General features: G+C 39.6%; 1 protein-coding gene across 1 annotated transcript in view; it reads right to left on the reverse strand.

The window, feature by feature from the left end:
- Positions 1-265: 265 nt before the first annotated feature.
- Positions 266-13,364, reverse strand: part of Dtwd2 (DTW domain containing 2) — a 44,730-nt gene continuing 31,631 nt past the window's right edge. The window contains exons 5-6 of the mRNA XM_051163295.1: positions 4,424-4,552; positions 266-599 (exon numbers count right to left, since the gene is read on the reverse strand). Coding sequence (XP_051019252.1) covers positions 429-599; positions 4,424-4,552 — 300 coding nt within the window. The 3' untranslated portion in view covers positions 266-428. The remainder of the gene's footprint in view (positions 600-4,423; positions 4,553-13,364) is intronic.

The raw sequence follows: 13,364 nt of genomic DNA on the forward strand, positions 1-13,364 counted from the left end.
TGATAAATAAGTCCTTACTCTAGGCTAAAAACTAATACAGAATAGGTCTTTTGTAAAAATGTATTAAAATCACATCTTTTAAAACAAATACAATAGTTGGATGAAGGAGGTACATGCCCTTTAATCCCAGCACTCCGGAGGCAGAGGAAGACAGAGCTGAGTTCGAGGCCAGCCTGGTCTACAGGCTACATCCAGAAACATTGTCTTGAAAAAACAAAACAAAAGCAACAAAAACACAAAGACAGCGTGAAACCGCTTTTCACAGTCAGTGGAAGTGTGCCGTGTGATGCCGCCGCCAAGCAGACCGCGCTGCTCAGCACGAGAGCCTGCCAGTGTTCCCTCTTCAGAGCCCCCAAGCCTAAACTGGGAAGATTTAACACAGTCTCGTCAGCTAAAGCAGGTAAATGAGCACCACGGGGACAACTCCGCTAAATTTTGACACTGTTCATTAAGAGCTCCATCTTCCTGAGTTTGCGTTTGTTCTTTGGCATTGGCTTGGGATACAATCCATTCTTCAGAAGATACTCCTTGCTGAGGCGAATCTGAGCACCATGCTGAAGCTGGAAAGAACACAGTGCTTGAAGAGGCCGAAGCAGAGTCTGTTGAGGAAAAAAGACACTAAACGTGTGACAACTTGTATTCCATCTACATCTCTCCTTCCAACAGAGACATGTATGTGCCCTTTCTTACTATTGCCTTTAACTGTGAAGAGCAATGGCTATTCTAAACTCACATTCTAATAAAAAGGTTTTATACTGATTTCACATACAGGTAATAGAGTCTGAATTAAGTTTCATACATTAATTTATTTAAATAACATGAAAATTTGTCATTATAATAATTTAATCTGTTAACAAGATGTTTAAAAAGAAACATTCGGATACAAATATAGGCACATCAAATTAGTTGAGTTTCAGTCACAAATTAGTATACCTCACTGACACAAACAAGGCCATGATGGCACAGGATCACAGTGGTCCATAGAAGACACAGAGCTGACATTTGAAATACCCTGTCTAAAGTCAAATACCTGCAGAGCCAAGCATGTAACAGTAATGTGTTACTTGGATATACATGTAAGCTAACAGAGGCGGTGAAGGCTGTCATACAATAGGAACACATGTTCTACATGAGGTTACCCAAGATCAAAAACTAAAACAAAATTATATCGTATTTTAAACACATTTTTTTGGTCATAGTCTTTGGATGTAAGGGTTCTTATCAAAACTATTTAAATAACAATAGCAAAGGTTTAGGTTGAAAAAGCCATTAATCAATCATTTTTAAAAAGAAAAAAAAATAATAGAAAAATTTCCAAATGTCTGTAAGAAAATTTATTCTCCCACATACACAAAATACATGGTAGAACCGGGCACGGTGGCACGTGCCTATGATTTCAGCACTCAGGGAGGCAGAGGCAGGCGGATCTCTGTGAGTTCAAGGCCAGCCAAAACAAGTCCAGGACAGCCAAGGCTACACAGAGAAACCCTGTCTTGGGGTGTGGGGAGAAAACATGGTAGAAGAAGCTTTGCTTTACAACAGAGTGTTAAACTCTATGGCGGTAATTGCTTCCCTGTCCATTTTTATCCTTATTAACAGAACCCAAATTGTATTCATGAGGGTTCTGCACCCATCTATTAATAAAACAATGAGTGATGACAGGTGAATGACAGACTTGGAATAGGGCTTTCAGAGGCACTCAAAAGATTTAGGTACCATAAGGGGTTTTCTGGGTTTTGGGGTTGTTTGGTTTTGTACCCTTTTCCTGGCAGAACATGATTGTTAGAGGTGAGACAACTATCATGATCAGCCAGCAATAAACATGAAGATGAAAGCCGAACACAAAGGATGACATACAGACAGAAGAAACGTGCTTTTTGTGTTTATTCACATGTATGAGTATTGTATGTCTGTGCACCACAGGCATTCAGTGCCTTCAGGACAAGAAGATGTCATTAGATTCCTGGGATAGAAGGTCCAGACAGTTGCGCTGTTGTGTAGACACTGGGAATTAAAGCTGGATCCTCTAGGAGAATATCCAGTGCTCTTAACTGCTGAATCATCTCGTCAGCCCCCAAACCCGAGTTCTTAATACCCTTTGCAAGCTGCATTCCTAACTCAGGACTGCCCATTTCAACATGGCTGAACATACTAGGCAAGTGCTCGTTCACGGAGCTACAGCCCCATTTTTATATATGTTTGAAAGGAAAATCAAGTACAAAGAGAGATTATACCATCTGCCCCACCAAGCTTGCTGACAACAGGTGGTAAAGCTGCAATTCAAAACAACTTCAACACCCATACTATGCTCCTTCAGGGAGCCACACTCTCAGAGCCTCTCACTTCCTGCTACTTCCTGTGTTTGATCATTGCTCAATCATAAAGTATGGGGATAAGCGAAAAGATTGAAAATCAATGTTACGTCAAGTTTGTTTATTCTTAGGAGCCTGACGTCTATGGAATAAAGCCACACAATATTTTGCTGGTTTCCATGATCTTGAAGTTTTCTAGGAGAAACATACCACAGATTTCCGCGTCCTGCCCCCCCCCACCCCCTGCAAGGAAGAAAGCAATATACCCTTTGTCACAGAAGACAATAAGAAGGGTCTTATTTATTTTTGTGTAACTAATTTTTAACAGATTGGCCTTAGGGTTCACTTGCCAAGAAAACAGCTTATACTATAAGCTGGGAGCAAATATGTTTTCTATAATAAATAACTTGAGATGTTTCCTTAGACATGTCTCCCTTCATGCTCTCACCGACCATATTAGAGTCACCCAGATCATGGGTGTGCATGTCAGACACTCTTTCTCTACTCCTGGCCACTGTGATTTGATTATTCCTCAAGGCCAAAGTAAGCACAATCAGCGCGCCAGGCCCTCACTGTTACTAAGAAAGCTTGTGTTCCACCCACCCATGAGGAGTAACGAAAGCTCAGGATACGTGGGGTCCTGTCACAACCCGGTATGTTACCGGTGCTTACTCTCAGATATTACACTTAGGACCTGAGTCTTCTGTGGTCAAGATAGGATTCCTCTTTTATTTTTAGGATATCATATCATAAACCATCACATCTAATCTAGCAGGAATCAGTGTCAGTTATTACGTTTTTGTCATCCATGAATGTTTCCGGCTTTATCAAGAAGGAAAAGTGAACAGATGTAAATAAAGTTACACAGATAGAGGAAGGTGACAGGTAACGAAGAAAGGTAAGAACTAGGATTGCTGTTAACGCTCTTCTCAAAGACAACATGAGAGAATGAAACTGGTTCACTGCAACAGTCTACAGACAGACTCAAGGGAAGCCGCATCATGAGACAAGACTTCCATCAAAAGAAGAAAGCCTCCACCTCTCACTCTCCGTAACTCAGGCCCAGGAAGGGCAAAGCACTCAATCCTGGCTCCCAGCACTCTTGACTCTTCTGCCTCTGGAAATCTCTTTTAGTTTTGTTTTGTTTTCTTCAAAGTTAATACCTCTGTGACTTCAGCTACTCTGAATTACATTTTATTCAATGCTGGGATTTTATTCATGATGAAGGCATTGTCACTTAACAGTAGTGACGCTCTACAATGAGAGAAAGAAGAGGCAGGAAGAGTATGTGTGTGAATGCATGCATGCGCATGCCTGTGTGGGAGCATGTGTGTTGGAGGGGTTCATCAACTCTATTTCCTTATTTCTGTCACCCTTTGACATTTTTGTCGTAAGTAAAAAAATAATAGTTCACTTATTTTTCATAGCTCACCTTAAAAGTATTTATTTACTATTCTTTTCTTTTGTTATAAATGCAAAGTTTCTAACAAGTGCCAAAAAGTTGAGATATTACTAAGCTCATTGAAATGTTATTCTCTGCTGATAATTATACATATATATATACATACATATGTATATATACACACACATAATCATTACAATTTCATGGTAATTAAGTATACTATGGATTGTAGGTTTAAATCCTTTTCATATTCTATGGGCATTTATATCAATACAACTACCTATTTTATACTTTAAGCAAGTTTAATAAAGTAAGCAGAATGTTAGCACATCTCAAATAAAGGCACCAATGTAAATAAGTTATGTGGCTGGAAGATGTTCTTTTAATTAAAAAGAAAAAAAGTTGATCATAAGAGAATACAAACTAGTACTGAAAAAAAGAAGTAGAAAATAGTAAAGAAAAAAAATCCAGCCAAAAAAACTCTATTGAATGTTGTGCTACTTACATGCAATTTAGCATATTAAAAATGCTGTTTGCACAGGTTAGTGGGAATATTTAAATAGTGCAATCTGGAATGCTAACACAGTAAAATGCCAGAGGGGGAGAAGATTATGAAAGTTCATAAATATTGACTGTAGATACACTCCACTCTCACCTGACGTACACAGTTCACAAGCTATGCATGTCTAAGTCTGTGACTTCCACATACCTCTTGTATGCACTGGTTTTCCTCCAAGATGGAAAGAGCAATGGCAGCACACTCCAGGGTAGAAAGGCACCTGCTTGTTGGTTGCATCCGTATTACATACTGACTACAAATGCTAGTTTTTAACTGCACCTAAAACCAAGAGCAAAGTAATAAAATTTAAATTTACCTTAAACTTAAAATTATGAATTTCCATTTAAACACTATTCACCTTCTTCCTAAAATTGCAAGTTTCGAAATATCAAGCATATCCGTATTTTTGCACGCATGTTTAGTTCTTACTATTGAATAGCAGAAGAGTCTAGGTACACAAAGATATCTGCCAAAAAAAGATATCCAGAATACATTCGAATTTCTATATACCCCAAATAAACACCAGTAACACCCTCCAGTAAGGAAGAGAATGAATACACATTCCACAACGGGAAGCAGAAGAACAGCAAACAGGTACACGGGGAAGTGTTCAAATGACTCATTAAATAGATTAAACTAGGAAAAAAAAAAAAAAAACCTAGCATGAGGCTGGGATACAGTCAAGTGGTGGCGCCCCTGCTGGACATGTAGGAAGCCCTCAACTCAATCTTGAGCACTGCCTTCTCCTTAACTTCCCCTCCCCCCAAAAACTGACATCATTATATCCCAATACAGAGGCAGCCAATACAGCCAGACAATATACAAAGAGTATGAGAGACCTTGGAACACTCAGCCCTAAACGAGATATCTCCATCAAATCCCTCCCCTGAGGATGAGGAGGCAGAAAGAGTGTAAGGGCCAGAGGGTACAGAGGACACCAGTGAAACAAGGCCTTTCAAATCAATAGAACATATGAACTCAAAGACCGAGCCAGCATGCATGGCCCTGCACCGCAGAGAGTCCTAGAGCTGAAAGAAGTGGAGACATGGCCCCACTGTTAACCCAGAAGCTATCTCCAATCAATAACTACTTGCAAATGAAAATTTAATTTTCTCCAAGGGAGTCTCACTGGCCAGTGAACTACTTGTAAGTGCAGGCTGCACGCCTGGTGGTGGATGGCCAACAGAAAATGAACCTCATGGCCTCTTCGGAGGACAGCTGTCTTGTACTATATTAGAGCATTTTTAATCTTTTTTTTTTTTAAATAAAAACTTTCACTTTTATTTTATTTATCCAGTTTCTCTCTTTTTACCCTATAGATCCTTTGCATTTTTATTATGGTTTTCATTTAAGTGTTTTGGGGGGATTCCTAAGTGTATGGATGAGTGGGTCTCTATATCTATATCTGTTTCTTGTCTCAGGCTCTTTTCCATCTGTATGTTTTGTCCTATTCCAATGTGTTAGTTTGTTGTGTCTTTTTATATTTTATATTTTATTACTATTCCTTAGAAGCCTGTTTGTTTTCTACAAAGAGACAGAAAGGGGATAGACCTGGATGGGAGAGATGAGGAGGAGGAAATGGGAGCAGAAGGAGGGGAACCGTAATCAGTATGTATTATATAAGGAGAAAAAAATCTATTTTCAAAAAAGGAAAACATAAAAAGTATGAGTTTAAATGTAAAATAAAGAAGAAACTGTAAACTTTAAAAATATGATGCATATATATGTGTGTGTATGTATAATGAAATTGTATGCAGTTCTAAAGAAAAAATGGAAAAGTGCCATTCATAGGAAAACAGATGTAAATGAAAAGCATTATGTTAAGCAAAAAACAAAACAAAACAAAAAACATGTTTTCTCCCATGTGCAGAACAAAGATTTAAAGTTCTCTGTGTGTGTGTGTGTGTGGTGTGTGTGTGTGTGTGTGTGTGTGTGGTGGGTGTGTGTGTGTGTGTGTGTGTGTGTGTGTGTGTTTGTGTGTGTGATGGAGGGGGACCAGAAAAACTGTCAAAAAACAAAAACATACACACATTACTTCTTTGACAAAATTAATACATCATACTAGCAAAATTCCGTGTAGAAAAAGAAAGTAACTATTAAACATGAATCTGTTCAGGCATTTTAACATAAAAATTTTGTTCCTTGAATATTTTTAACTATGTGGCATCATTTGGAAAATCATAGGAAAATCACGAGATTGAGATTTTTCACTTTGAAAATCTCTTTCCTGAGGGGAGGAAGTGACGGTATTTATATTAACTGCATGAATATATTTGAGGACTTTCATATAAGTTTTAGCCTCTCAGTTTGAGGGAAGAGATCTTGCATTGTCAACTTGCATGAATATGCTCTGTGTTTACATGTTCAAAATAAGTTTAATTCATTTGTGAACAGTTCTCAGTTGGAGATAGCTTCTGGGTTAGTGACGTGGACTTAAGACTCCTCCTCTCAGTGCTGGGACCCCGTCTGATGCTGAACCCTAAGGCTCTGTGCATTCTGCCTCAGTCTCAAATTCACATGTGCATCTGTCCTGCTGTATTTAGAGGGCATTGGCTCCTTGGTGTATTTCATCTCCTCTGGCTCCTATAATCCTTCCTCTTCCTTTTCCACAGGGTTCCCTGAGCCCTGGGTGGAAGAATTTGATGAAGACGCCTTGTTTAATGCTGAGTGTCCCAAGGTCTCTCGTTCTCTGCATATTGTCTGGCTGTGGGTCTCTGTAATTTATTCCCATCTACTGCAGGAAGAAGCTTCTCTGATGACAGCTGAGCAAGGCATTGATCTATGCCCATAGCAGAATGTCATTAGGAGTCATTTTATGGCTACATTCCTTTGCCAGAACAGTGCTATTTGGTTTTCCTTTAGGTCCCGGCCCTATCTTGTCTCAGGTTCTTGACCTGTTGGGGATGTGCTCCATGTCATGTAGTGGACCTTAAATCCACTAAGATATTGGCTATGCCCGTAAGCTTTGTGCCACTATTATACCAATATATCTTGTAGGCAAATCATTCCTGTAGGTCACAGGTTTTGTAGTTGGATTGGTGTCTGCCTTTCTCCTTTGGTAGCATAGTACTTTCAGTACTATGAATACTCTGCAGGAGTGACAGCTCTAGGTAGGCACCAGCTTCACTTCTCCATGTCCAGTTAGTTGTGTAGGTGTTGTCTTCAGGGAACAGGGCCTCGGCATCAGTTATTGAAGAGCAACCAATTGTCTTGGCAATAGCCTAAGCTGCTTGGGGCCCCTTGGGCTAACAACCCAATTATGTGCAATCCATTCCTGGTACTGGGAGCTTCATTTGGTGATGAGAAATGTCCAGCTGGGGTTCTGTCTCTCCTTCTATCACATACATACATACATACATACATACATACATACATACATACATACACACACACACACACACACACACACAAATACACTTGAGAAAGCTTCTGATATATTAGATTTTCATACAACCTTTCTGATGGCCCTTAGTTTTAGCTGTTCCTTCTTGTATTCTGTAGTGAGAATTCTGGTGTTGTAAAAACGCAGTTATTTTATGGTATGGCAGCACTGGGTTCTCAGTAAGAAAGCCTAGGCTTCCCAGCATTTGTAGACATTGTGGTAAAGGGCGTCACTGGACTAACGAGTGCAGGTACAGGAGGGACATACAAGATAATTTCTTGACATCAGGAAGCAGCTTTGGAGCCCTAGGTTGAGGTTCCGCAGCAAAAAGTATACGCTGTTTCAACAAGTACAGCTGAGAGTTACCAAGTTATAGAAATAAACTTGACCCCTGATGTATTTAGTTCATTGATAATGTCTCTGTTTATAACTTCTCACTAAACACAGCACAAATATTGGGATAAAACCAAAAGTGGGAAATATAGTGAGAATTTTGGTGTCTTTAAAAACCTAGTTATATTACGTAAACATGTTTTTGTTTTAATCCCAGGTGTGTGATACGGTGTTGCTTCAGACTGTCCACGGCAGCTCCCTGTTTGCCTCATGCATGCTCCGGCAGGGGCATGATTCCACCAGCTGAAGATAGTCTAATTCTGGGGACTCTAGAGAGGATATAGAGGAGGGGTGGCTGTTCCTCCTGTTGCTGCTGCTGGTTTGTCAATTGGTGGAGAGAAAAGAGGCAAGAAGAAGAAATTGGAGATTTCCATATTTTTATTAGACTAGTAGTAAATTGCAAATTATGGTGTGAGATCTTTTACTGCCTGCTACTTAACAACAACACAACAATAATGAAGTAAAGTCATGTCCGTTTATTTCGGCCTTTAAAGGAAGTAAAGGTGTAAATACGGGAAACGATAGTCAAATCCGGCAGCACAATTGGCATTTCTACACACCTTTTGATCATTTATACCATCAATATGTTTACTGATAGCCAGCGATGGCTGAATTCCTTCTTCAGCTGTCCTGTGACACATGTTTAATCACTGTTTTAGATTCTTTGTTTGCTTGCTTTTTCAAGACAGGGTTTCTCCGTGTAGCCTTGACTGTCCTGGACTCACTTTGTAAACCAGGCTGGCCTCGAACTCACAGAGATCTGGCTGCATCTGCCTCCTCAAGTGCTAAGATTACAGGCATGTGCCACCACCCCCGGCTCTTCTTTGAATTCTTTGTGTCTATGTTTCATCTTACTTTTTTGGCTGGTACATTACTAAATCCATGAGAAGAACTGTGGTCTTGTTGTATTGTCTTTAATAAATATTTATTTGCATTGCTTGGAATTGAGTCTAAGATCTTCCCCAGGCTGGACAACTGTTACACCGCTGAGAGATATTTTTGGCCTCTTCACAAAACCCTTTACCAGCAGTAGTAAACTGATGCTGCATACTGCTCATCGTGATGCTGTGAGAGCAGAACACAGACTGGGTAATGGGCAACAAGCAGAACTTTCTTCGTTCATAATTAATTGGGATTGAAAAGTGCAGTAACAGTTTTTCAAAAGTTGGGCCATTTTCACTCCAAGACAGTGTTTGTCTTTTGCGTTAGAAGGTGAGGAAGCAGAGAAAGAACAAGAGGGAAAAACTACTTCTTTAGCCTTTGTACTGCATGATTGTATCTATTCCTGAGGACAATGCCTAGCCACACCCCATTAGCCAGTTTGGACCCATTTCCCAGTGCTGTCATGTCACACTGACCATTGTTTAATAAAGGAATACTGTGGGACACAAAGATAAAACCACAAAGGCTACCAAACTACCATAAACATGTCTATATCTAATTGGAAGTTAGATCTGAGGACAGCCAAGTCAAGCATTCAGCATAAAAACAAAAAGGCATAATAATAGTTATTTAATTTATATGTACATATATATGTATAAATTTTATACACACACACACACACACACACACACACGTGACAAGGTTTCTCTGTGTAACCCTGGTTATCCTGGAGCTCACTCTGTACACCAGGCTGGCCTCAAATTCAGATAACTACCTGCTTCTGTCTCCTGAGTGTTACGATTAAAGGCATGTGCCACCACCTCCAGTCTTGGCTTGTACCTTTTTAATGCTCTCTTGCTTTTTATCTTCGTATAAAATAATATATCTGTATTTAGCAGCCCAATTGGCAGTTTATGTTGGTCATGTTATTGTGGTTTCATTAAATTTATAATCATTAAATTATTATTGTGTAGCATCCTTTGCATAATTACAATTACATTGTTTTATAATTGTATTCTCTACAGACATTTAAATTATGCTTAAATTAATTTTGTGTTCACTATTAAGTTAGTTGCTTTTGTGTTTCTGTCACAAGACACCTGACTTACACCAGGGTAAAATGATTTATTCCAGTCGTTGGCTGTCTGGCTCCATTACTGTAGGCCTGGGAGGCTGAGCATCATCATAGCAGGTGCATGGAGAAGACTGGCTAGTAAGAAATTACCTTTTAAATTATGTAATGTTATTAGTAGCATGAAAATAGCATAGGTTCACCTAGGAGACTACAATTAAGAATTAATTTTCAAACATTAATTTTACTGAGGTTTTCTGTAGTGATGTGTATTTCAAAAAGAATATTGCTTACACTTTTTAATTTGATACTGGTTTCTGTGAATTGCTTTTAGTTTTCTCACATGAGTGTTACAAACGCTGTTTTGTGATTGGCTCTGCCCATGTGGTTCTTACCAATGCCTGTGTTAGTGACAGCTGTCTGGTTTGCAGAGAGCACCTGACACAGCAGAACTGAGACTGCTCAGAAACACTTATGGAAAGCTTCCTCAAGAGCGAGTGGCACACTGTGCTCTAACTGCTAGTGGTCACGGTGTGCTGTAAGATGTGCACCAGTTTGACTCTGGGAGTCTGACATTTGGCATGTGTGAGGCAGAAGGTGCCTACGTGACTAGCCCCCAGTAAGAACTGGGACACTGTATCTCTGAGAAGCTTCCCTGGGGCCAACACCACACACCATCACAATTCGCTGCTGGAGGGCTTGCCTGCATCTTGTGCTTTTCTTATTATCACTGGTAGAAGCATCTAGGAGCATCATGTGTGCTTTCACTGGGACCAGGTCTTTTTGTTGCTTTTGCTTTCATTTCTTTTGCTGTAATAATTCTTAGTCATAACTTTGACTTTGGATGGTTTTTTTTAGTCCTGGCAAGTCACTGAATCTGGGGACTTGCATTGTAAGGACACTCAGAACACTGTACAGTAGACTCCACCAAAACTTCGTATCTCAAAGCACCAGCTGTTTTACAGTATCTCACAATCCAGTCACAGTTCCTATGCTATTGACACAGATGACATTGAGATTTTCATCATATGGTTGGCCTGGACTAGAGGGGTCAAGGTAGCTTCTGCAAATACCTGCATACTGGCAGGTATGGCTGGAAGGTGGACTCAGACTGTTGGCTGGGACACATGCATATAGCTTTTATGATATTAGCATCCTAAATGCCAAATAAGAAATCAGATTACCCTGACCAGACAGATCAATTATTCTTTGATTTTATATCCTGGACTACCTTGTATTTTTATTATTAGGAAGAAAAATTGTAGTACTAAATTCCCTATATTCACAAGCATATATGCTGTATGTAAGCTGATTATGATAAGCTAGAGCACAGTGAAACCACTGACCTGGACCACTCCCTGAGTAGAAAGGAAGGTTTATTGACAGATCAAACTGTTTATTAGGGTGTGGTGGAAATCAGAGAAAAGAGCAAAATGGTGGAAAAGCAAGCAGATGCTCTGTGACAGTCAGCAGGGTTGTGGGCTGTGAGCTCATCCAGATTATTCCGATTGCCCAGGGGAACTAGATGCCCTGGCCTGACGCACGCTGACCATTGTGGGTGAATAAGGGAGACGGTGTTTTCCTGATAAAAGCAGAAACCCACCTTTAGGCTTCTGTTTACCCAATAGCAATCCTTCTGTTGACCTGGTCAGAGTCCTTCCACTTAAGACACTGCCTTTGGGGGGCCCTATTTGGACCTAACAGTAATTCCTTTCATTTCTTCCCCAGCTAACTTTTTCAAATCTTAAGGGACATCTTTTCATTCTTTGAATGATGCTGTGTGCATGTTATTTATACCGCTGGCTGTCTTATTTCTATAACATCCTCTCTGGCTCGGATATCTATAAGATAAGCAATGCTCTGATTATATACTCACTTTAGAGTACTTATTCTTCATTTTTTTACATCTCAACATTTTCATTTTTTTATTTGGAAATAAAAGTCGGTCCAGTATGTAGAATCAAGGGCTAAGATGTACAGTAAGTTTTGTTTTCTAGGACAACTACTGAGGAAAGAATTCTACTTATAGGAACTATTACAGGTTCTATTCTATGACTAGAAAATACTTTTACTTAATATAGAAACATTTTCAACATATAATAAGAAATACTTCTTGTTTACTCACTCTTGCCACCCTTCCCTCTGATTAGCATGAAGAATCTTCAAGTCTTATCTACGTATAATTTAATCTTTTCATGTACAGATTCATTCAGTGTTCTTATGTGAGTGTTTATTTATATTTAATACTTGTGTGTAAAAGTAACTTTTATTCTCCTGGCTCAATTGTTGTCTGGGAGGCTTACTACCTCCTTCTGCTGGACTAGGCCTAGTCCTGGAAGCTTCTAGCCTCTGTATAATCTAACCTAGGCCTAGAATGTCTTCAGCCTCTGATATTTAACTGCCTAATGAGCTCGCTCTTGTTCTTTCTGAGCTCGGAGCTGGCTGGTTCAACTCAGCTGTTGTTGCTCAAACTCCTCTCCCAACAGACTTATTTAATCTATCTTCTCTCACCTCAGAATTGCTCTGGTTGGCCTCAAACTAACTCAGCAATCTGCTCTTGTCTTCTGGCTTCTTCTCATTTTCTGGCTCATTCCATCTTTCCCTGCAGTTCTCTCTCTCTCTCTCTGCAACCCATCTCTCTTTTACTGTCCTGGTAAAACTGCCTGCTATCTCCATAAAATTGTCTCTTAAGTAGCTTCCCTTTCCATTCTCTTTTCGTGAGAGTTGGGTGTATCCTATTCTGTCAAATATTCTGATTTGTCAAGCTTTCTGCCACTCAATTAGACATCACTTTCAAACATGGGTGCTTCCTTCTACAACTAACTTTACCTTCATTTAGGATTAAAGGCATGTATCACCATACCTGGACCTAAGCTTTTCTTTACCTGATACTTGCTCTATACCAGGCTGGCCTTGAATTCAGATCTGTTTGCCTCTGTCTCATGGATTAAAGGCATGGTTTGTATTCCAGCTGGATTGCACAGACCTAGAGCTTTGGACGTGATCTCTTGCCAACCAGATCACATAGACCTAGAAGGTCTTTGGATGTGATCTCTTTCCAGAACAGCCATGCTCTGAATTAACTAACATTCCTCTACATTTGTATTTGCATCTTAGTATTTATTTTTAAAATGACAACTTTATGGAGGCATTACATGTTAGAAAATAAATTTGCATAAATTTTATTTCATCTTTACAAATTGAGATGTAAATAAATACTACTACTGATTTCATGTAATTATGAACTGAAACTCAGGGTACTTAGCAACTTTGAGAAAGGAAGAGAGGAAGAAAGAGATGGGAAGAGGGGTCTTCTGACTTTGTCTTTTTGCTGCTCTTCATCTTTCCTAGGTGCCTCTGGG

This window comes from Acomys russatus, chromosome 20 (genome assembly GCF_903995435.1).
Source record: "Acomys russatus chromosome 20, mAcoRus1.1, whole genome shotgun sequence".
NCBI classification, from domain to species: Eukaryota; Metazoa; Chordata; class Mammalia; order Rodentia; family Muridae; genus Acomys; species Acomys russatus.